Raw genomic sequence first — 23,275 nt, forward strand, 5'->3', positions numbered from 1 at the left:
TGATTGCTTCTATGACGCATTCTCTATTCCGACCGTGTGATTTCACCCTAAGAATTTCAACTTATCAGAAATCATGTATTGTGCAATACACAGTTTCTGATAGATTGAAATTCTTATTCTCTATTCTCTGTTCCCTGTTCCTTTTATTGTACGATTTGTCGCTATCGTTAACTAACGACAACTAATGAGAGTCGCGCTTTCTTCCAGGATTGTCCTGTCATTGACTATCGCTAGTCAAGGATAGCGACAATCACCGATAAGATGTTTAGAGAATCCCACTATTGGTGTTCCGTTCATGTGGTTGCGCAGTAGCAGCATGAATTTAAGCAACCATTTTATTGGCTATTCCAATATGCTAATGCTGTTATACGCAGAAAAGTAATTTAGGCAAAAATTTGATTGGTTGTTTCCAGTGTTGTTGTCGCCATTATGCGCAACGGAACACCTGTATCCTTATATCATGGTTCCTACAGAACTCCTACTCATTCTAATGAACGCATTTGAGTGAGTAGAAGCTACAGTTGGAGGAAATAGAAGCATGTTGGAGCATGCGACGCGAACAAACTTCATGTTATCCTTCCATGCCTCGTACGACAGAGACAGGGCAGGGGACATGAAGAGGGACGGTGATTATTAGTCACCAATAGTCATCAAGATATTCCGATAAGTATTCGTCCTCGCGACCGCGCATAGTCGCACACATCATGACGTGTCATGGCAGCCCTCGAGATGTGATACGAGTTTGACTCGCGACAACGTTTCGCGGTATTCCACGCAGCGAGAGATAAAAAGAAACCCGCAAAGACGTGCGTGGCGTATGATGTGATCGGGTGCTTTCATGTAGGAGAATACGTTTTACGGAAGAAACACGAGCAGTACGACAAACGTTTATAAAGAGACCCGGTGATTGTGACAGCGACGGCGATGAGAACGATGACGGCGATTTTCTACACGCTGTGCGCGTTTCACGGCGTTGTAGCATTCTATTTACCTGGTCTGGCGCCCGTGAATTATTGTAAGGCCGGCGAGACCACACCGACCTGCAAGGTATATAAGAAATTGTAAAGGCGATCAATTCAATCAGTTGATTGGTCGATCGGTTATGATTGACGGGATGTCGATTATGTCATATATTCACGCTCATATGTGCCTTACGTCAGTTATACATATATTTTTGGAAACTGAATATAAAAAACTTGTATATTTCTCTCTTAATTCGGAATTCCGATTTATTTATAATTCTGTATATAAGTATGTTGGTTACGTCTACTTGTATGTGTATGACACAACATCTTATCATTTCTTTTTTGTGTACTATTCTTTATACGTATTCTTTATACTAACTTCATATAATATTTCGATATAATTTTATATGATTTTTAATGTTTATATAAATTTTATAGAAATTGCATGATATACACATGCATATACACACACACACATACACACAATATATATATATATATAAGATTAGTTATTACATTTCCTTCACATACATACATACACACATATGTATATTGCCATATATCTTATTATATTATTATTATTATTATTATTATTATCAAGCAGAATATTACATAATTTGATATAATATTTTTAAATCTTGATAAACTAATAATATTATAATATTGTGTTATATTGGTAATGAAATTTTTTTCTGTAACTCTGTTTTAGTCGGATATCAAACTATATGTGAATCGTTTAAACACTGAGAAATATGTCATACCTTACGAATATAGTCAGTAAGTAATATTATATTCAAATTCTTTATTATATTTTTTTATGTATATTCCTGTATATTACTTTATAACACAATACAATATTTATATAACTTTGATAATATTTTTTTAAATTCTATTTCTGTAATCTAGTTTTGACTTTTGCACGGCAGAGGACGGACAGTCCCCAGTTGAGAACTTGGGACAAGTTGTTTTTGGAGAACGCATACGTCCCTCTCCTTACAAGGTAGATGCAAAATTCCAAGTCTAATAATCTTTAACAACTAAAAAACAAGAAAAATTAAAATTAATGTTTCACTTATAGTTGGACTTCTTAAAAGATGTTAAGTGTGCTACTGTTTGCACAAAATTGTACACGCCAGGTGATGAAAATTCAGAGAAAAAGTTAAAGTTATTAAGGAAAGCAATAGCAGTCAATTATCAACACCATTGGATAGTTGGTAGAGTATCAAATACATCAACTAATTAATTAAAAATAATCAAAAGTATTGTAAAATTTCTTTTTAAATATTTTTTATTACAATAATTTTTGAATATTTTATTAGTATATCATAATAGGATGTTGTAATTTCAATATTGTAAGTTTAATTTTATAATTTTGTATTAAAAAAATGAAGAAAAATGAATGATTCGGTAATTTAACCCTCCATAAACCAGATGGAGGATTAAAAATCTGAATGACGATTTTATAATAAGCAAATTGATCTAAATATGCTGTCAGTTGATGTAAATATATTTTAACATGTAAAGAGTTTATAAGAACAAGAGTATATTTAGTATAATTTTAGAGTAAATTTTCAAGTTATATTACATAAAATATGAAAATATATTCGTGTTCTAATGACATTGATTGATTGATTTAATTATATAATTGTATTTAGTGTTTGCTGTTTCTATTATAAACTGGTGAACTGGTTAAACTTTTGTGAAAAAATTATTGTTTAAATAATTTATTGTTTGAAAAGTTTCGAATTTTGCAATCACACAACTTTTCAATACTCTTAAAATAACTTCCACTTGTTAATGTATTCTGTTAATGTATTCTGCTTTTATTAGATAATATGCCAGTAACGTGGTGTTATCAGTTAGAAGATGAACGACAATATTGTAGCACTGGCTTCCCCATGGGCTGTTATTCAAAAGAATCCAGATCTCAGCAAGATACTTGTACTATACATGTGAGGATGAATCATTAAAGTTTCCAAATTATGAAAATATAAAATTTAATTTATCTAACAATCTGTCTCTTTGTACACACTCCTAGGGTCCGTACAACAGATCAAAAATTTACTATTTATTTAATCACGTGAATCTTACTATAACTTATCACAGTGGTGGTTCAGAGGAATGGGGATCGTCCTTTAAGGAAAACGGTGGTCGTATCATATGTAAGTACTAAAAATTGATCTCTGCTAGTGTTTAATATTTCAAATTATGAATAATATTAAATAATAATTGTACAAATGTGATGTTAATAGCTGTAAAGGTAGTACCTCGCAGTATTAAGCATACTGGCCAAATTGATTGTGAAAGTCAAACACCATTAGAGATACCATCCAGTGAGCAGCAATCTGCACAGACGTTTCAAGTAATATATACATATTCTGTTAAATTTGTGGTAAGTAGAATAGAACAGAATTTATTACTTTCAATTTATTATTTTCAACATTTACATAAATTCCCTATCCACACTCATCCTTTCATACTGCTAGTATCTAACTCTGAAAAAAAAAATTAATTTCTTAATATTCTTATTTTCATTTCTTATTCTTATTTATTTTTGTTCTCTATTTATATGTTATTTTATTCTATTCTATCTCAGCTCTGAATATCAGCTCAGAATAGTGTATGTTCCTCTATTTTATAATATTTATTACCTATATATCATAGGCTAACCATAGCATATACTATATTACATAATATAATATGATACAATAGTACGACTTATAGCTACAACTATACATAAATATGTCGCAGTACAATATAAATTCCTAATATTATATCACATCATTTCTAATCGTGTCTCACACACTTCTAGACGCAACCTTGTTCACCTGTTCACCTAAATATATTATTCCTCATCCTTTGCCTCGCTAGTTGTCTTTTTCTCTTTTTTTCCTTTTCCTGATCTCTTTTTTTCCTTTCTCTCTCTACTTTACCTAAAACTTTACATTTAATTAATCTAATTCTTCGCTCCAAAGTTTCTTTCTCTTTATCCTTTCCTAGCTCCCTAAACCAACTGCATACTTTTGGACATTTCTTCTCATAGTGTTCCATACAATCCCTGTTTCGCAAAATACGCATTCCCTATATTCCTTATTTAGCCAATATTTGTTTCCTTCCTCTGTATTCCCGCATCTAAGCCTAACTAAACCTCGCACGACTTCGCCCACTCCCAACCTACATAGGTTTCCCTTTCTTAAATAATTGGGACATTTATTCCCCGTATCAAACTCTTTGTACCTTTCATTGTATCTCGCAGTCCTCATCCTATTATCTTCCATTGTCTTTACCCATCCCTTCCTCTCCTAATTATTTCCTCTTCTAATCTTCCTTCATTTCCATCGTCTCCTGATTCCCTAGCATTTATACTCTATCCATTCCTATTGTAAAACCTTTCTCTTTACCATATATATCCTTCCATTTATCCTCATCTTTTTCTCTCCAAACACCGAAGTAGGCCGTCCTCCCTCTTTTTCTTTAATCTCCTCTCATATCTCGTGGTTCTTAGTCCCCAACCTATCCTTAATTTATCCACTAATTCTCTCATTATCACATATCTAGGAATGCAAAACTCTATGTTGAATATCCACCTCACATAATCTAACATAATTTTCCCCAGATTTCTTTTTTCTTCCCATCCACAGATCTCTACTGCATATTTCATAACACTTTGTACTAGATATTTAAACAGTACCTATCTCCTTATATTAGGTGTTGGAATTAATTCGTAGCGTTTTTTAATGAAAGAATGTTATTTATTTCACATGAGCATTAAAAAATACATTAATGAAAGTACTTCCCATCACTTGTAAAACGCTACGAATTAATTCCAACACCTAATAAAATCGTTCTGCACAGTCTTTCCTTTCTCCTAAACTCCATACTTTTTTGGCTGCCGCCCTCCCTTTCCTGCTCAATTCTATTATATGATCTTCATAATCACCTTTTCTATTAAAAGTGAAGCCTAAATACTTAAAACATCTCCTCAATCTCTCTACCCTCCCATTTCCATGTTTCCTTCTTTCCTTCTTATATTTATTAAATACTATTGTCTTTGTTTTTTCAGCGCAGTTCTAATTTCCTATCTTTTAAAAATCTCCTTAGTATATCCATTATGTCTAACAGCGCAATCCTATTTTTCGCTAACAGCATTATATCGTCTGCATACGCTAAGTTCCATATCCTTATACTACCGCAACTCCTATATTTCTAGTTATTAACTATCTGTCAAGGTCCGTAATATACAAATGAAACAGGAGTGGACTCAGAACACACTCCTGCCTAACTCCTCTTCTTGTCTGGAATTTCTCTGTCAAACCTCTGCTTGTTCTGACAGTAACCTCCGTGTTCTCATACATATACTTCAATCTCCTTATCAGCTGTTCCTTGATTCCATATCTCCTTAGTAACTTCCAGAGTACACTTCTATCTACTCTGTCAAAAGCTGCCTTCAGATCCGCAAAGAGAGCATACTTTTCTCTCTTTACCTTCTGTCTGCTTGCTTTTTTGAATCAGATGATTCAGTACAAATATGTTATCCATCGTTGACCTGAATCCTATTTGCATCTCCGGGATTATGTTTTTCTTCCCTATCTCTTCTCCCAATTTAATTCTTAGGATCTCCGCATACCATTTGTACGTTGTATACAATAACGATATCCTTCTATAATTTCCTATCGATTCTCTTCTATTTGACTCCTCTCTTATATAATAGCACAATAATACTTTGCCTCCAATCTTCAGGTATCTCTTCTTATCTTCAAACTTGTCCCAATAGTTCTATCATGTCCTTCTATAACATATTTTCCGCGCTTATAACATATTTTCACGCTTCCATCGGGATTCTATTTATATCCATGGCCTTCTTGTTCTTTATCTTCTTTAGTGTCCCCTTAATTCTTCCTCTTTCAATTTCTCCTGTCCTTCTTTTCTATCTTTTGCCTCTATTTTCTCCTTTTCCTGTACATCCACCTCAGTACCGCGTAGAAGATTCATAAAATGTTGCCTCCATTCTTCTGTCTCAATGTTATTATCTTTCCATATCCTCTTGCCTCTTTTTTTGTTTATAAATTACCATACATCTACCTCTCTCTTCAAACATCTCAGTTCCGTTTCCTCTTCTCTCTTTTCTTTTTGCTTCTTCTCCTTCAGTTCCTTAAATTTTCTTCTTTCTTCCATGTATTCTCTCCTACCTATTTTTCCTAGTCTCCATTTCCTATATATTATCTGTATTTCCCTCTTCTTCCTGGTACAACTTTTATTCCACCAATCCTTGTATCCTAGTTCAAATCTTTTGGTTTTTACCTTCCTCTTGACCATCGCTCCATGCACAATTTCCTTTCTCTGCCATTTTTCCTCTATTGTTACTCCTTTTGGGATCTGCTTCGCCAACTAAGATTTTTATTTTTTCTTGATATTCTATTAGGATCTGTTCCATACAATTATCTCCTTTCCTTGCTTTTTTTCCTCTTCCTTTGAACTTCTGCCTCTTCTCTTCTCGTTCCAGTAGCGGCATGTGATCCGAGTCCACTCTATCTCCTATCGAGAATTCCCTTACGTTTTCTCTTATACCTTCATTTACAATCACAATCAATAATCGTACTATCCCTATAACCTACATAAGTATATTCCCCTTCCCAATCTCCTTCCGTCGATCCATTTAAATGTATCATCCTTTTCTCTGTGCTCAATCTACCAACTCTTTCTTCGTTTCCTATTACTTTGTCTTTATTTCTCCTTTCTATTTTTTTTCTTTCCACTCAACACTACCTAATTCACCTGTTCTTACATTAAAATCTCCATCTATTACAATTTCCTTATTTTCTATGTCTCCTAGAATTCTTTCTAACTTTTCTTCTAAATTTTTCCAGCTCCCCCTATTGTATACCGATATTACAATCTTCTTCTCCCCTATATCGACATTACCACTCCTTCCTTATTTTTATATATTAAGTTCGATTCCTCTGCCCAATTTTTCTTTTACGCCTACTATAAATCCCCCTATAGCCCTGCCTCTTTTATTTTCTCTACGTGCATATATTCATTATGTGAACTAGGTAATCTCCCCTCAACTTTTTTCCACTCATTTTCTTCCAGCCATATTTCACACATAGGTTTATGAAATCAAACTTATCTACATAGTTCCAAAAATTTTTATCCCCCCGCAATGTTTTAAAACATAATATTTCCTCTCCTTTTATTTGCCTTCGAATTTCCTTTTTCTCGCGTATCTTCTTTAATTCTTCCCCTTCCGTCTTCCCTCTAAGTTTTCCACACTTCCTTCTTCACACTTAACTTAAATTTTGTTCCTCTCTTACCGCTTCCCTTAACTTATCCCTTTCTTTCCTCTCTCTATTTCCAAATTTTCCAAACACCCCTTATTTTCACTCTTCCATATCCTATTTTTATATCCCCCCCCCTAATTTTCATGTGCTTTCACCCATTTATTTATCCGAGTCTGCGTCTTCCTTTCCTCAAAATTTAAATCGTTTTCGAAAAAGATTTTTCCTCCCCTTAATTTATTCTTGTTTCTCATCACTTCCCTCTTCATTTCTTCATTACCCACTTTAATGATCACTACTGGTCCGCTCATCCTTCAGCTGATTATCTCTATTTTCTCCTTTATAAATTTCTGAGTTCATCCTTGCCTTTTTCTATATCTTTATCTCCTTCCCAATTAATCCTCTTAATAGCAATATTGCATTTTCTTTCCTCTCGTTCTTTATCCGCTACCAATTTCCGCACTGCTCCTACGTCTCTCCCACTTAACTTATCCATGCTTCCTTTTGATCACCTTTCGCATGCGCTCGCAGTCTTACTGTACTTCCACCCTTATTATATACACTCCTCTCCTCCCCTTCCTCTCTCTCTCTCCTGATATATAATCATATCCTATCCTCCTCTCCATCTCATCTAACTTATCTTTTATCTCTTTTATCTCTACTATATTCCTCCCATCCCTCTCTAAGCCTTCTTCCAGCCTTCTCTAGCCACTCCTTTACCTTATTTTCTCTTCTATTCCTCTATTCATCTCCTCCCAAAATCTTTCCTTGACCTTCAGACTTTTTAATATTTTTCTTTCCTCCCTTATATTTTCCATAAATAAATTTCCAAGCCATAAATTTGTGATAAATATATCTTCATGAATATACAATAATAAAATAGTTTTAACGATAATTAATAAAATTTAATCATTTATTATATTTATTATCATACTTATTATTCCAGAAAAATAACACGATTAAATGGTCATCTAGGTGGGATTACATTTTAGAATCGATGCCACATTCGAATATTCAGTGGTTCAGTATTCTTAACTCGTTGATAATCGTTCTATTCCTCTCTGGAATGGTAGCTATGATAATGCTTCGTACTCTGCACAAAGACATCGCACGATATAACCAGGTATTTATATACTTTATTCAGTTGTTACAATTTAATGGCATGTCATTCTTTTTCTGAGACTGTGTTCCATCCAAAATTAATTGCCAATATTGAAAATCTCTAGTGCACATAACGTAAACTATAAATTTTCAATATTAGCAATGAATTTTGGAACAGAGTCTATATTATCTACATTTGCTATATCTATTTTCTTTTAAAATGAATGTATAACTGACAAATGTATGAATTGTTATCATCTCCGATGATTTAACAACTGAACCACATAAAAATAGTCTTTTATATCTTTTTTATTCAATTACAGCGAAGCCAAAATGGCTTTCATTTTTATTGGAAACTTCGTCTATATAAAATTTCAAGATAAAATTTAATAAAGTTTTAAGAAGATATTGAGAAGTTCCTGTTAATTAATGTGTCTTGGAAACTAAAAAAAAATTAACTTAACTTTAGGTATACACACTTTTTTTCAACCCTTGATATATACACTCAGGAGTCCTTAGGATCCCACATTTGTTACTGTAACATCTGTAAAAATATATCACATTTCAATTAATTTTTTTTAATCAATGAAGAATTGATTAAGAAACAAGTCCATAATGTGTAAAAGTCAATGGAATTAAGGAGCTTCGAAATATATAGGTTCAAAGAAAAAGGAAAGTTTAGAAACACTAAAAATTTCGATTTAGCAAATTGTACTGGGGTTTCTGGGATCCCAGTGTGCATAGTTAGGATTAAATACTAACCTTCTACTTAAAAAAATGCTTTGAATGATTAATTGAAAAATTAATTCATTAGCGCAAAATTAGGCTTTTGTAAAACAATATATATGTTTCATGAAAAGGTGAAGGTAACCAAATGTTTTCTTCACTTTTACAAAATTGTGATATCCGTTTGTCTGTGTTGCGATAACGCAGGCCTACTTCCAGATAGAATCAGGAGAAGATGCACAAGAGGAATTTGGATGGAAATTGGTACACGGCGATGTGTTTCGCCCTCCACGTAAAGGGATGTTGCTTTCGGTTTTGCTAGGATCTGGTATTCAAGTGTTCTTCATGACGCTGGTTACACTAGGTAAAAACTCTCTCCCTCTCTCTCTCTCTCTCTCTCTCTCTCTCTCTCTCTCTCTCTCTCTCTCTCTCTCTCTCTCTCTCTCTCCCCCTTCCTCTCTCCCTATTCCTTCCTTTTTTTCTCTTTACGCTTTCTCATCAAGTTTATTAGATTAAATTTGAAATCAATACTTATTCAAGATTAATTGAATCTAAACATTAAAAACTTACTAAATATTTTTTTTTTATTTCAAATGATAAGTTATAAATATTATTTTAAATTTTAATCAATGCTACAGCATTCGCTTGTCTGGGTTTCCTTTCGCCTGCTAATAGAGGTGCATTAATGACTTGTGCGATGGTGTTATACGTTTGTCTGGGAACCACTGCGGGATACGTGGCCGCTCGAATATACAAAAGTTTCGGAGGAGAGAAATGGAAGTCCAACGTGTTACTCACATCTATGCTTAGTCCCGGGTAAGACTTATTATTTTCTTAGAATCAATTCTATTCCTTTAAAAATAAATTAATTTTTACAAATGTCATTTGTTTGATGTAAATGTACGATATAAAAATTTATTTCATTTTTTACAGAATTGTATTCAGTTTATTCTTCATAATGAATCTGATATTTTGGGCAAACGGAAGTTCGGCCGCAGTACCTTTCAGCACTTTAATCGCGCTTCTGGCACTGTGGTTTGGAGTATCCGTACCGTTAACATTTATTGGTGCTTACTTTGGTTTCAAAAAAAGGGTAATTATAAATTAATATTATTTTAATATAATATGTATTTGTAAATAATTGAGATAACACCGCAGGCTTTGGAGCACCCGGTACGAACAAATCAAATTCCTCGGCAAATACCAGAGCAGAATTTTTACACACAACCAATACCTGGAGTCATCATGGGTGGTGTCCTACCATTCGGTTGCATATTTATTCAATTATTCTTCATACTTAATTCTCTTTGGTAAGTATTGCATATTAATATTCTTATTAATAAATGTTCTTACGAATCATTTTTACTAGGTCAAGCCAAGTATATTACATGTTCGGATTTCTCTTCTTGGTTTTTCTTATACTCGTCATTACATGTTCCGAAACGACAATTCTGCTCTGTTATTTCCATCTTTGCGCTGAGGTAAATACAGATTTTACAGAAAATCATGCTTGTGTATTTTATGTGTGTGTATTAAATATCGTTATCAATAATTTCTTTGTAGGATTATCACTGGTGGTGGCGCAGCTTTCTTACATCTGGCTTTACTGCTGTCTATTTGTTAATCTATTGTATACATTTCTTCGTCACTAAGTTAGAAATTGAAGGTGCCACCTCTACGTTCCTGTATTTTGGATATACATTTATTATGGTTTACTTATTCTTCCTCTTGACAGGTGAATATTCGTTATGTGTTTAGCTTAAATTTTTGTTAAATGCCGCATAGTTATCATTGACGTTTAAAAAATAAAATTCATTTTCTTTTAGGTTCCATTGGTTTCTTTGCCTGTTTCTGGTTCGTGCGCAAGATTTATAGTGTTGTGAAGGTTGATTAAATAAAACTAATGATGAGAACAATGCTTGTATGATGAATGTAATATGATGAGTGAAACAGATCGTAAGATCTGTGAGAATGAGCGATAGTCGATATTGTGTAAACCCGCGTTAAAAAGATAAAGGAGAAAAAATCCATATGATAATAATAAGCAAATAATAGCGCATCTTCACGTCGTTATTGTTGAGATACATCGTTGCAAGTATCGTCATAAATAATAAATAGTTTATTTTATTAACGCGAAAAAGGTTTACAGTTTTCGAAGAGTGGACGTCGATATAGTTATCGACTATCTGACATTCTTCGAAAAGTATTTTCTCGGATAAGCGTCTAACATACATAATGCATATTAAACGATGTATGTTTTAGATGTCTGCAAAACTCTGCATAAGCATCTTGTTTTATTTTTTCCTTTATTCTCAAAATGCTTCACTTCACAAAAGCATTATATGGCGACATGCAATTGTGATACATTTCAGTTTGAATCTTCAATGTGTCGCATGAAATCGATTCTGGTCAAATTACTTATTGTTTATTCATTTATTTATTATTGGCATTGGAAAAGGAATTTTTAATAAAACGGAAAATATTAAACGCGTGCATAATGACAAACATACAATTCGATTCTAATGAAACGCACGTGTCATCCATGTTTTTTAAATTAATACATAAATAATAAAAATGTACAAATTGAGAACTAACTTGACAATTGAAAAATTTTATGTCTCTTCTTTTTCACGGTCTACCAAATAAATAACAAGCATAATCATAATCGTGACATGTGAACAGTCAATATATGCACATATTCTGTACTCGGATTTTGTAAACTAAAGTACCTACAATGTTAGCGTTGATAATATTATTACAAATAAAACAATCAAATGAGTTTATATGCGCATTTGCAATAAATTTAAACAATCGTATTCTATTTTGCGCGATATTTCACTATTAATTTATTATTAAATGCAGTTCTATGATTGTACAGCAAATTAAATAACGACAATAACATAGGCGATTATTTATTTTAAGCATAAATGTATTTATCATCATTGTTCTCAATTTTTCGTCATAGGTGAGTAACAAATTCTCCAATAAGTGTATTATAAAAAGAAAACGATAAATGTACCTATGTATACGCTTACACAAAAGCGTGTTTTCATCATTTTTAGGATTTATTAATAATTTTACATGTCACACCCCACACGAAATATGGGTTATATTTACAGACATGTCTTCACTCTGTCCTAGTCTATATTAATGGTTAACACTGACGCGACGCTTCCTGATGTAGTCGCTATCAAAGGCGAATGGTTGGCAATTGTTGAGCTCGACGCAACCAAAGCAGACCTTGAAAAATATTTAACGCAGAGACAAAGTTCGTCTTTTATCCATCAATAATGTCCAACAATGTCTTCAAAGAAATGCTTTTCTGCGTTTCAGGCGACAGTGTTTTCCATCCAAACTATGTATCATATGATTTCATTCCTCCATTCGATCATATTTGTGTCAGAGTTCGATTCGTAAAAAAGGAAAACAAGAAAAAAGACCGAAGAAATAAATGATATTCTCATGAATGTCAAGTCTATTCCACATTCAATAATGTGTCTCATCTATTTTCTTCAAAGAGGTTCCCACGTTGTAAAGTTATTCCGTGGATGCTGCATTTCAACATGAGAGTGAATTGGTATTATCTGCCATGAATAGTTGACGCAAATACAGAACCACTATCACGTCTACAGTTATTGGCTCTCTGTGGGATAAATAAATGTTGACCTGTAAAAAGTATGGTTTAATTCTGATATTCGAGGAAAGGGAATAAGGAGTTGAAAGGATATTTAATAATCATGCATTGAATATCTGAAATTAAATTTACGGAAAATAAAGAGATCAGAAATTAAAAAATGACAACATAAAAGGAAATGTAGAAAAAGAAAATAGATCAAAATATGAACAAATGTTGAAACATAAAGTTTCAGATATTCTTCTGAACGATTCCAAAAAAATGTCTAATAAACAATATAAATCAATAACAAGAAACAAAATTGTGAATTGAAAAACTGAGTGAAGTGGAATAAAGGAAAATTAAATTCAGGACAAAAGGGGATAAGGGGAAAAGGGAGGAATACATTTAATGTTGCTGATGATATACGCTGATCTCTATTTTCTCGGAGTACGTCGACGTCGGTTGTCCCTATTTCTATCGGCACGTCTCATCTCTTCTAATCTGCGCGCGTGTTCCGCCATATGTTGCCGTCGCATCTCCTCTTTCACGACTATCTACAATGTTTCCACATAAAAACATTTATTACCATAATTCACTTATTTGTTTTACAGTTTATATATATATATATGTGTGTGTGTGTGTGTGTGTGTGTGTGTGTGTGTGTGTGTGTGTGTGTGTGTGTGTGTATGTATATGTATATATATGTGTGTGTGTGTGTGTGTGTGTGTATATATATATATGGATTGTAAAACAAATAAATAGATTGGCAATAATTCTATATACACAAGATGTCCCGAAAGTCCCTTAGAGATATGCTTGTTTTTGCTTTGTTTTAGAGAAAATTGCAAAAAAAGACAAAACATAGTTTTTATTTTTGTACTATTTATTACTTATTCAGTCACACTTATTTATTCACGTTATCCTCCTCGAAATAAAGTAAGTCCCACTTAAAACACTTTTTGGAATAATGATAGTTTGGAGTTTGGGATATAATTGTATCCGAAACTTCAAATAGGACACCATGTATATAAATATATATACGCACACATATTTATATATATATTTTTTTCTATATATAAATATATCGACAAAATGAAAAAAAATGAGAAATTCTTTTTGAAATTATAAACAAATCCTTTCTTGGCGTATTTTATTTTGTTAACAATCTTTTCCTATTAAATAGGATGAAATGCTAACATATAGCTGTTGTTAAATTCACCTACCTGCTCATTTGTAAGCGGCAACCAATATATGCAAGGTGTCGACTTTGTCTTCCTAAAGAGATCATCCAAAAGCTTTGCCGGTGGCGGATCATCCTCCTTCTTCTTGAATTTACGAGCCGGTGCCGATAGATGTGCGTCCAATATTGGGCTGCGACTCCTCACTCGTCGCTTTTTATCATGCTCCTTTTTTTCACGCTCCTTCTCCCTGATGTGTTGCTGGCCGTCCTCTTTGCCTAAATCCCATTCTCTCACCACGGTCACCTAATATGTAGATATGTCTCATTAAGGTGATCGAAAATATTCAAATTTAAGAAAACATGCGAATGTTTACCTTAGTATTAGTCTTTTCGTCGCGACTCCAATCTTGTTGCCATGAATCCGAGAGTGGCTCAGTTTTACGAGCAACTGGTTGTTCCTTGGACGATTCCCGGGCAGTCTCCATATCCTCCTTCGTAGCGTATTCCACATGGAGCTTTTTTGGATTAGACATAGGCCAAGAAATCCCGTGAAGTGCCTGCCTTGTCTCAAAAGCCTGATCCTCATTGGAATACTATAATATTAATATAATCATGAAAGATTTAACTCAAGACTCAAATTTCAAAATATTTCTTATTTATATAATCGTACTTCGACAATGCATTTAGACTTAATCCGATCCATCCAGAATCCGTTCTCTACGATGGTGCCAGTACGCGAGAGAAGTTCCTTGATCTGATTTAGTGTGAAAGGGCGAACTAGGTTCTTGATCAAAAGGATATTGGTAGGTTTAGACATTGGTGGACTTGGCGATTTTATGTGCGGCATTTCCTTTACTATTGATATCTTCCGCCTTGTCACTACATTAGAAATAAAAAGAATATTGTAAAAATATGAAAGAGGAATTACAAGATTATTTAACAGTTACATAAAAAAAATATCCGTTTTATCTAACAGATTATATGTACACTTACCCATGTGATTATCTACTTTTCCATTGCCCTTTTTAGCAGCGCCATTTTTCTGCAAGTTTTCATCTGTTATCTTATCATATGTAATGTCATTAGAATTGTGCCGTTTATCGTTACTTCTATGTCGATCTCTGTCTTCATCATCGTCCTTTGAGAGACGAACTTCATTGATGGATAATGGCTTTGCACCTGGCACCAATACCTATCGCATTATTATTATTAGTGAATTTTGATATTCAAGAATAAAGTGATATGTATTATACATCTATGTATAAATGGAATAAAACCTTAAGCGAATCGGTAGAGATAGAAAATGAGGGCGCGGTATCCGTAGAAAGCGCGATCCCCCATCGACGTTTCCTCGGCACACATTTTGGTTCTTGTTCATTGCCGTTTTCCTGAAATATACATTATTCGAATATAATGCTAAATGAAACAATATAAGCATGCTTCTAACTGTCAGACAGAGAATATTATTATATACCTTATTTTGACTAATGGATTCATTGATGCTTGCATCAGCATCGTCTCTTTTTATTTCGTTCTTTTCAGATATTATTCTTGTTGAGCTGAAAATATATAAAAACATCATAATTAAATTATAGCTTAATCTTGATGTTTTGATTATTATACATTTTAAAATGACTGAGTCGCTCTGCAAATATAACGATACATAAAAAACCTTTAATATTGTATTTATTATATATTTCTTTTACAAATAAAACTTTATCGAGAAAAGATACTCATTGCATAATAACATTTGTGCTTACAATGATCTTTTTAAGTTGACTTTAACAGGCTTGTGAACGACCACCTGTGTGTTAGCCGGTGTAGATTGTTCCAATTTTTCAGTTGTATCTTTTTCCAATTTGTCTTCAACAGTTTTACTATGTTCCACTTCTATTTTTTCTACATTATTTGAATGAGAATTTGTTCTTTCCGGCGACACTGATTGTTGTTTATCATTCTCTTGTAAATATTCTGTATTCGGTTTTCTCTTTTGCTCCTCCTCTTCCTCCTCCACACAAGATTCAGAGATCTTTTTGTCAATAGGTTCATCTTCGGAATCAGGTGTATCTGAATTAGATGAATCTCTATATTTGTTTCGATGTTTTCTACGAGTCGCACGTGGCGACGTTCGATCACTACTTGTTCTGCTTCTTTTAGAGCGTGATTCGTCATTTGAATCAGATGACGAATCCACCGGACGATGCATTTTTGTTTTATCTTCCTCCTCCTCTTCCTCCTCCTCATCTTCGCTATTCATATCTTTACGAACATTTTCCACGCTAGTCTCTTTGACAAATGTCTCTGTTGGTTTTTCACTGATGTCTTCCGCAGGTTTAGCTTCTTTAATGATGATAGTGGTGATAGTCTCCTCACCGTTCGCGCTAGGAGCCGGTACTGGAGACGGTGTCATGCTACCCGGCTTACCAGGTTCGATATCAACTACTTGGGCAGTGAAATTTGCCTCATTTGATTCACCATGCTGATCTATGTTTGGTTTATCGTCAGACAACAAGTTGGCTGAAGTGGTTTCAGGCAGGATCTCCTTGCTATCACTTACCTCTTCGTTGGAGTCCTGACCTGGGTATGAAGAGGAGGGATCGTTCGGCTGTTCAGTGCTACTGAAGGTTCTTGTACAAGAAACCAGTTGCTCATCCGCCGAGTCAGCCTCCTCTGCAACTCCCTCACCACTTTCTTGCCACTTGCTACTTGACATGACGACATTTATCCTACTCGATGGTGGTGTATCTGATGGTTCTGATGTGTTGCGCTGCCTGCATAATTTCAACTTTTGTATCTCGCCAGGTGATGCATCCGCTCTAGCTACTTTCCACACCGAGCCGCCATTGTCCTCATCTTTGGGTGAGTCCACCTTTATATTTACATCACTAGAAGAAACCTTCTCCTCATGCCTATGTGGAATTTGCTCCAATTCTTTACTCTGCAGGCGCGTTTGCATACTTGTCTCCTTTTCAATCTCCTTGAGTTGAATGACATTCTTAGCCGCATCCTCGATAAAAAGGTCTTGCTCAGATGAAGTAGAAGGTGATCTCTTGCCACGCCTACGCGTTGACTTTCTTGTTGGTTTCTCGACTTTCTTCTCTGGAGATCCCTTCGTTTTGTTTCTTTCACTCTTACGTCTCATACCTAAGTAATAACACAAAAAACTATTACATAATGTAACTATAACTTAATATAAATAATTTAATTAAACTGAGAACAAGAGAGAGAGAGAGAGAGAGAACACTAGTAATACATAATTTAACTTTTGCACTTATATATTAGGTGTTGGAATTAATTCGTAGCGTTTTTTAATGAAAGAATGTTATTTATTTCACATGAGCATTAAAAAATACATTAATGAAAGTACTTCCCATCACTTGTAAAACGCTACGAATTAATTCCAACACCTAATATTAAATTACATAATATATAATTATATAAACATGTTGGAAGGTATATCAATATTTTTTTACGTATACTTTATCAGTGTAACTTTCATTATTATTAGATTATAATTATTTATTTACACATATACACATCACTCATACATCATACATAACATACATACATACGTGCATACACACCACACACACACACACACACACATACACACACACACACACACACACACACAGGTGTTTCAGAAATAATCTGGCCAAACTTTAAGAACATTCCATTCATTATAAAGATGAAAAAAAGTATAATATAAATATGGGTTCGGAAATGCTTCCTTTCCAAATTATAAACATTTTTTATTTTATACTTATATCTATATTTTATTTTAATCTTATATCTATTTCTTATTTTATACTTATATTTATATTTTCATTACAGAAATTGCTGGAAATGATTTCCTTCCACATTAATGCTTGCTTTGCATCAACGTCACATGGATTGTCAAAGCGTTCAAACATTCTCAGGATATTTTGTATTTTTTCACACGCAGCGATAATACGAAGGAAATCATTTCCAGCAATTTCTGTAATGAAAATATAGATATAAATATAAAATGAAAAATAGATACAAGTATATAAAATAAAATTTAGATATAAGTATCAAATAAAATATTGATAAAGTATAAAATAAAAAAATGTTTATAACTTGAAAGGAAGCGTTTCCAAACCCATATTTATATAACCTTTTTCCATTCTTACAATGAGTAAAATATGCTCTTAAAATTTGGCCAATTATTTCTAAAACACTCTGTGTATATGTGTGGTGTGTGCGCGCGCACGCGCGCGAGCGCTGTGCGTGCGGTGTGTGTATGCGCGCGCGTGTGTATGTATGTGTGTATGTGTGTGTGTGTGTGTGTGTGTGTGTGTGTGTGTGTGTGTGTGTGTGTGTGATCCATCAGTTACTGATCATTCGTTACTTCTTATTATAAACTAAATATAGAACGTTATTGCACATGGTAAGTACAGTTTTGTTTTTTCATCCGTCAAAGCGTCAAACACACACATACTCATGTACTTACACACAAGCATACATACCTACACACACTCTTACATACCGCCTCCATATTTATTTCACGCAACGCGATCTAATGTCGATTGGCGGAGAAATACCATCGGATCGATGCATCATCGTCCCGTCGACTCTCCGCAAATCGGTACTCACATCACGATCAATTGCGGCCGAATCCCCCCGAGCCCCCAACGAATTCACTGATCGATTTAACACACTCCGATTTGTGGTTATCAATGCGAATTCGCGCGCGGGTCATCCTTAGCGACGACTGTGGTTGCGTCTATAGCGAAAACGACGTCGAAAGTTACTCACTCGACTGCTACGCTGCGTCCTTAGATCCGATTAAACGCTTGGTTTTCGCCGATTGTCTCGATAAGACATAAATGACGAATTCTCGACAAGAAACGGCGATCCCGACAACGATGTTCGACAGTTTTCCTCGTCCGTTCGTCGTGCGGGAGCCACCGTAGTCCGTACACTGTAAACCGTATACACAAGATACTAGTGAAAAATTCTGATTCAATACATCGAGAATCGATCCTTTTTTGCACTCAAGAATCAAATCGCCAGAGTCGATTTTATGAATTCGATTCATTGACTGTCTTTCAATTGTAAAATTACTTACACGGCGATCATGTAATTTTAAGCAAAAAATTTCACTTTTCACAATTCCGCTTATTCAGATTCCGCGTGAATAAAGTCACTAGATAACAAAATATCGCGATAGGAAAATTCACTGAATTAGCATTTGGAGCCAAAATGGCGTCGAATAATTCAGATAATGCATTTCATTGGTCTGTTTTCTGTTCCTGCACTAGATTGTTCTAGAGCTCTCTTTCTCGCTTTAAACAAACGTATATCTTACTTTAAGTTCCAAAAGTATACTAGTTCTGCCATAGAAAACAAACCTCAAACTTCCTACACATTAAGTGCAATCTTAACCTAATTCTATTGTATTAGGCCGGAATCAGACTACGCACTGGGTATATTCACTACAATCGCTCACTGAGCGCTCACTGAACGGTAGTAGTACTGAATGTACCTATTGAAGAATGAGATTGAAGATTGAAAGATTAAAGTTTGACCAATCAGAATAAAAGGAGCCAAAACTTCTTTGACTTCATTGGTGAAATTTCAATCTTTATACTGATTTATGTCAGTATCGCAAAATTTTTTTGATACTAAAAGTACTAAAAAAAAATATTAAAAATGACGTTTGCAAGACGGACTATAAAATTCATCAATCATTCATTAAGCAGCCATTTTTAATACAGAAATTAATTCATTATTGGCTGCTAAATCAAAAGCAATTTCATTCAAGTGCAATTTTAAAATAATTTTTTATCGATCTCTTGAAAAGTGAATGTATATTTTTCCTACAATCGTTTATTTCAACGTAAACACATAATTTCAAAAATTATATCGATCAAAAACCACGTCAATTTCTTGTGAATCAGATTTATAAACAAGGTATATAACACCCATAGAAAATCATAAACACAATAATTAATATCTCATAAACTATCGTGAACTTATTATGTATAAAATATTTCTTTAATAATACACATAAATTATATTTACTCTAAAATTTATATTGATATATCTTACATTGTAATCGAAAGCAAGAGCAAAAACAATACAGATTGATTATTCTTCTTTCCAAGCTTTCCGTAATTCAAATTCCTGAAATAATTACATATAATGTAGTTTATATTATAAGAAACATTTTATTTTTTAATTTATAATTTAAAATATAATTTAATAAGTAGTATATAGTTAGCATAAACTTTGAAATATAATTTAGTATATACTTTAAAATATAATTTAATATACATAATTAAATTATAAATACTTCTATAAAAATTATCAATGTAACTCACATTAGCAATTTCATTATCATAACTCTCTTGACAACTATTGATAAAAATCCTAGTTTCTTCCTTTATTTTTTTAATATCTGCTTGTAATTTATTCTTTTCTAAACATTTTTCATTCAAACAATCTTGAGCTTTATCTAATTTAGTTTTCTGTATCTTTTTTTCACTATAAAAAACATTGAATTTCAATTTAATATTTTTTTTTAACAACAAAAATTAAAAATTATGAACAAAATTAATCTTATTTTAATTAAAGAACAAATTAATTTTAGACTTATATAATATTACCTCAATAATTGACTATACAAATTGCATACTGAAACCATATCTTCCTCATTGTATGTTTGTAATTCGTTCTTTTCAGTATCCACTTTATCTTTGTGCATTGCTAATTTAGTTTTTGATTCGCTCCATACATTATTCAATGAATCAATTTCTTTTATAATATTATTTTTTTTTGTATTCTTGTCTCTACATTAGAAATTATTAGAAAAATGTAATATATACTTCATTAATATTTGAAAATATAAAATTTAGAATATATAAGTAAAAAAATACTTTTGCTCTTTATATATATCTGCTAATATATGAAAATCGTCACTTATTTTTTGGACAAAATTTAGCTTTTCCTCAATTTGTTTTATAGATTGTTTCTTTTCTTGAATAGCTTCTTGCATTGTACTGCGTTCTTCTTCTTTTAACTTATGTTGCTTCTCTATTTCATCTAAACGAGATTGATACTCTTTTGGTGAATGTACAACTTCTGATTGTACTTCAATTATCATCTTGGACAGCTAAAAATTATAAAATAAATATTATAAAATTTATTAATCTTATTATACGGAAATGAAAATGTTACAATTACTTTAAAAACTCAAGATTTAAATAAAAATATTTACCTTTCCCGCTGTCGTCTTAACAGAACCACAAAGTTCCTTAGCTTTCTGATTTTCTTTATCAACATCGCTTTTCATTATTTCAAATTCCATCTCCTTTTTATTGAGTTTTTCTGTTATTGACTGCATATGTTTTATGTCATCTTCTAACTAAAAATATGTACAATATTTTTATTGCAGACTTGAGAAATTAAAACCTAATATATACTTCATAACTATTTATATTTTTTAACCTTTTCTTTCATGGATAATTGATTTGCTTTATGTATAACTTTAGCATTAATAGATTCTGAAACATAAGTCTTTCTTTCTTTCAGATCTTCTAGTACTTTAGATATAGTCTGAATTTGATCCATTCTGTCATTATATTCTGACTTCTTATGCATTGCGTACAATACAAAGTTAGATAAAAATTTTGCTTGCTTTCTTAGTCGCTTTTGTCCTACAAAATTCGTTTGTAACATGAGCAATATCAGAGATTGGTAATGAATAACAGCATTACTATTTATAATAATGATTTGGTAATGACATTGCAATTTTTGATGACATTTATAAACAAACTAAAAGCTTATAAACAAACTAAGGAAGAAGTTATTTTTGAAAAGTATATGAATTGTCATTATTACAGATTATTGAAAAAAGTAACTCATTATTTGTAACAAATTAAAGTAGCAAATGGATGCATATTTTACAAATGATTACTTTTTTTAATTAAATAACATAATAACAAATTGTATAGTTAGTTATTGTTACTGCCATAAACAAACTGCAATGATATTGCCAAATCATTATTGTAGAAAGTAACAATAAGTAATAATAACAAAAATAATAATTCTCATCTCTGGCAATAATGTACTATTAATATATAACAGTCTTTGCTTTTATAAAAAATTCTAAATTAAGATATTTGTACCTGGACTAGTAATATCGGTAAGACAAAAATCATGTAAAAATATCTTATCGAATATCTGTGCCACAACTACATATAAATTTATAAGATTTATAACATCAGAATCTTCAAAACATGTCATAGCTCCAAGTTGTTCTGGAATTGGCTGTAAATTTTTATTGTGAGATATGATAATAAGAAGGCTACATAAAAACAAATATCAATATCTTGTTACATTTATATTATATAGTGACAAATGATACATATGTAAAAAGTTTGAAATCTTACCTGATCAATCAAGCTCATATTAATGCCGAAACGTGTTAAGAATGTTGTTAATAAGTTCACGACATAATCCTCCTTTGGATTTTTAAGATCTTCAATAGTCGATGGTAATGCAGCATCCAATAAAGTAGGATGAATTATTTCGACATCCAAAGATTTGTTCGCATTGTTTACACTTTTTGCATTCGACATCTTCGCTTTCTCACTTTTCAAAATCAAATATATATATATATATATATCTCTCATTTTAAGTGCAAAAATATTTGGGGATTTTATGCAATGCAAACAGAACTCATGAGCAATCAAATGTTTGCAAATCGATTGATTTTAGGAAAAAAAGATTACGAGATAAAATACAGATATAATATAGATAATGAAAGTAACGTGAAATACCATCTATACTTTCTTTGTCGATTTAAATGATTTGCGCAATTTACTTAAAAAGAAATTGCCTTCAGTCTCAAACTTTTAAATATTTTCAAAAAATAAATGTAATTATTCAGTTTAGCTATTCCACCTTATGTGAGCATGATTCACTTACGTTATCTTTTTCCTCTTTCAGTCTCCTTTTTCACGTTTTTTCTGCGATTGTCTACGACTCGAAAAAAACACAAAATCTTCTCGATTCCTCAGTATTGTCAAAATATGATGACTACGAAATGCGATGTCTCGTAAAGTCTCACAGATCTCACTTAAATTCGTAACATCACATAACGTTCTAAAATTATTTGAATCCGTGTTCATCTAGGGTGCGGTAGAGTCACTCTAGTAATAAAGCTATTGTTAATAATAGGTGCTTTCCAATAACCCTAGACACTTTCGCGCATACGGCGACACAAGAGTTAAAGGCTTAAACACAATAGCACAGGCAATAGGCACAGGAAATAACGAGCCATCCAATCAGAACTCTGGGATATAATATCGAACTTACACACCAGAACTCTGATTGGACGATTCGTTATTCCCTGTTGCCTGTATCTATTGCCTGTGCCTGT

The 23,275-nt window shown here is 32.7% G+C and overlaps 3 protein-coding genes and 1 pseudogene across 8 annotated transcripts; 1 reads left to right on the forward strand and 3 right to left on the reverse strand.

The window, feature by feature from the left end:
- The first annotated feature begins 477 nt into the window (after positions 1-477).
- On the forward strand, positions 478-11,837 carry TM9SF2 (transmembrane 9 superfamily protein member 2). Of its 2 annotated transcripts, none has more exons than XM_011067126.2 (15): positions 478-1,047; positions 1,675-1,742; positions 1,872-1,965; positions 2,044-2,179; positions 2,796-2,917; positions 3,004-3,127; positions 3,218-3,357; positions 8,190-8,366; positions 9,278-9,434; positions 9,709-9,886; positions 10,004-10,163; positions 10,229-10,380; positions 10,440-10,551; positions 10,634-10,805; positions 10,897-11,837. In XM_011067126.2, the coding sequence occupies exons 1-15, from the start codon at positions 925-927 to the stop codon at positions 10,962-10,964; spliced, it is 1,983 nt and encodes a 660-aa protein (XP_011065428.1). In that variant the 5' UTR covers positions 478-924; the 3' UTR covers positions 10,965-11,837. The 2 variants fall into 2 exon arrangements, with proteins under 2 accessions (XP_011065428.1, XP_011065429.1); XM_011067127.2 differs by having other exon boundaries at positions 9,290-9,434.
- On the reverse strand, positions 5,479-8,149 carry LOC147910388 (uncharacterized; annotated as a pseudogene).
- A 141-nt stretch (positions 11,838-11,978) lies between the features above and the next one.
- Positions 11,979-19,086, reverse strand: Acn (apoptotic chromatin condensation inducer acinus). 4 transcript variants are annotated; one of them, XM_011067130.2, is made up of 11 exons: positions 18,959-19,086; positions 18,646-18,811; positions 15,627-17,010; positions 15,341-15,425; positions 15,144-15,254; positions 14,860-15,058; positions 14,537-14,745; positions 14,241-14,459; positions 13,910-14,170; positions 13,090-13,240; positions 11,979-12,736 (listed from the first exon to the last, which is right to left on the reverse strand). In XM_011067130.2, exons 3-10 carry the CDS (start codon positions 17,006-17,008, stop codon positions 13,121-13,123), a joined length of 2,586 nt encoding a protein of 861 aa, XP_011065432.1. In that variant the 5' UTR covers positions 17,009-17,010; positions 18,646-18,811; positions 18,959-19,086; the 3' UTR covers positions 11,979-12,736; positions 13,090-13,120. The 4 variants fall into 4 exon arrangements, with proteins under 4 accessions (XP_011065432.1, XP_011065431.1, XP_087259824.1 ...); XM_011067129.2 differs by having other exon boundaries at positions 11,979-13,240; XM_087403698.1 differs by lacking the exons at positions 18,646-18,811; positions 18,959-19,086 and adding an exon at positions 18,377-18,579 and having other exon boundaries at positions 11,979-13,240.
- A 615-nt stretch (positions 19,087-19,701) lies between these two features.
- On the reverse strand, positions 19,702-23,042 carry LOC105152703 (uncharacterized). Of its 2 annotated transcripts, XM_011067125.2 has the most exons (9): positions 22,822-23,041; positions 22,284-22,485; positions 22,020-22,161; positions 21,340-21,548; positions 21,110-21,256; positions 20,769-21,004; positions 20,499-20,681; positions 20,214-20,376; positions 19,702-20,016 (listed from the first exon to the last, which is right to left on the reverse strand). In XM_011067125.2, exons 2-9 carry the CDS (start codon positions 22,470-22,472, stop codon positions 19,981-19,983), a joined length of 1,305 nt encoding a protein of 434 aa, XP_011065427.1. In that variant the 5' UTR covers positions 22,473-22,485; positions 22,822-23,041; the 3' UTR covers positions 19,702-19,980. The 2 variants fall into 2 exon arrangements, with proteins under 2 accessions (XP_011065427.1, XP_087259826.1); XM_087403700.1 differs by lacking the exon at positions 20,214-20,376 and having other exon boundaries at positions 22,822-23,042.
- Between the last annotated feature and the right edge of the window lie 233 nt (positions 23,043-23,275).

Source organism: Acromyrmex echinatior, chromosome 2, assembly GCF_024713525.1.
Source record: "Acromyrmex echinatior isolate Ae372 chromosome 2, ASM2471352v2, whole genome shotgun sequence".
Lineage (NCBI taxonomy): Eukaryota > Metazoa > Arthropoda > Insecta > Hymenoptera > Formicidae > Acromyrmex > Acromyrmex echinatior.

Excerpts from the sequence above, each read along its gene's own strand:
- TM9SF2 (XM_011067126.2), top strand. The coding sequence starts at position 925 with ATGAGAACGATGACGGCGATTTTCTACACGCTGTGCGCGTTTCACGGC. Across the intron at positions 1,966-2,043 it reads TACGTCCCTCTCCTTACAAG|TTGGACTTCTTAAAAGATGT; the intron begins GTAGATGCAAAA and ends TTTCACTTATAG. Across the intron at positions 3,128-3,217 it reads AAACGGTGGTCGTATCATAT|CTGTAAAGGTAGTACCTCGC; the intron begins GTAAGTACTAAA and ends TGATGTTAATAG.
- Acn (XM_011067130.2), bottom strand. The coding sequence starts at position 17,008 with ATGAGACGTAAGAGTGAAAGAAACAAAACGAAGGGATCTCCAGAGAAG. Across the intron at positions 15,426-15,626 it reads GTCAACTTAAAAAGATCATT|CTCAACAAGAATAATATCTG; the intron begins GTAAGCACAAAT and ends ATATATTTTCAG. Across the intron at positions 14,171-14,240 it reads ACGAAAAGACTAATACTAAG|GTGACCGTGGTGAGAGAATG; the intron begins GTAAACATTCGC and ends TCTACATATTAG.
- LOC105152703 (XM_011067125.2), bottom strand. The coding sequence starts at position 22,472 with ATGTCGAATGCAAAAAGTGTAAACAATGCGAACAAATCTTTGGATGTC. Across the intron at positions 21,549-22,019 it reads TACCGATATTACTAGTCCAG|GACAAAAGCGACTAAGAAAG; the intron begins GTACAAATATCT and ends CGAATTTTGTAG. Across the intron at positions 20,017-20,213 it reads ATGATAATGAAATTGCTAAT|GAATTTGAATTACGGAAAGC; the intron begins GTGAGTTACATT and ends TAATTATTTCAG.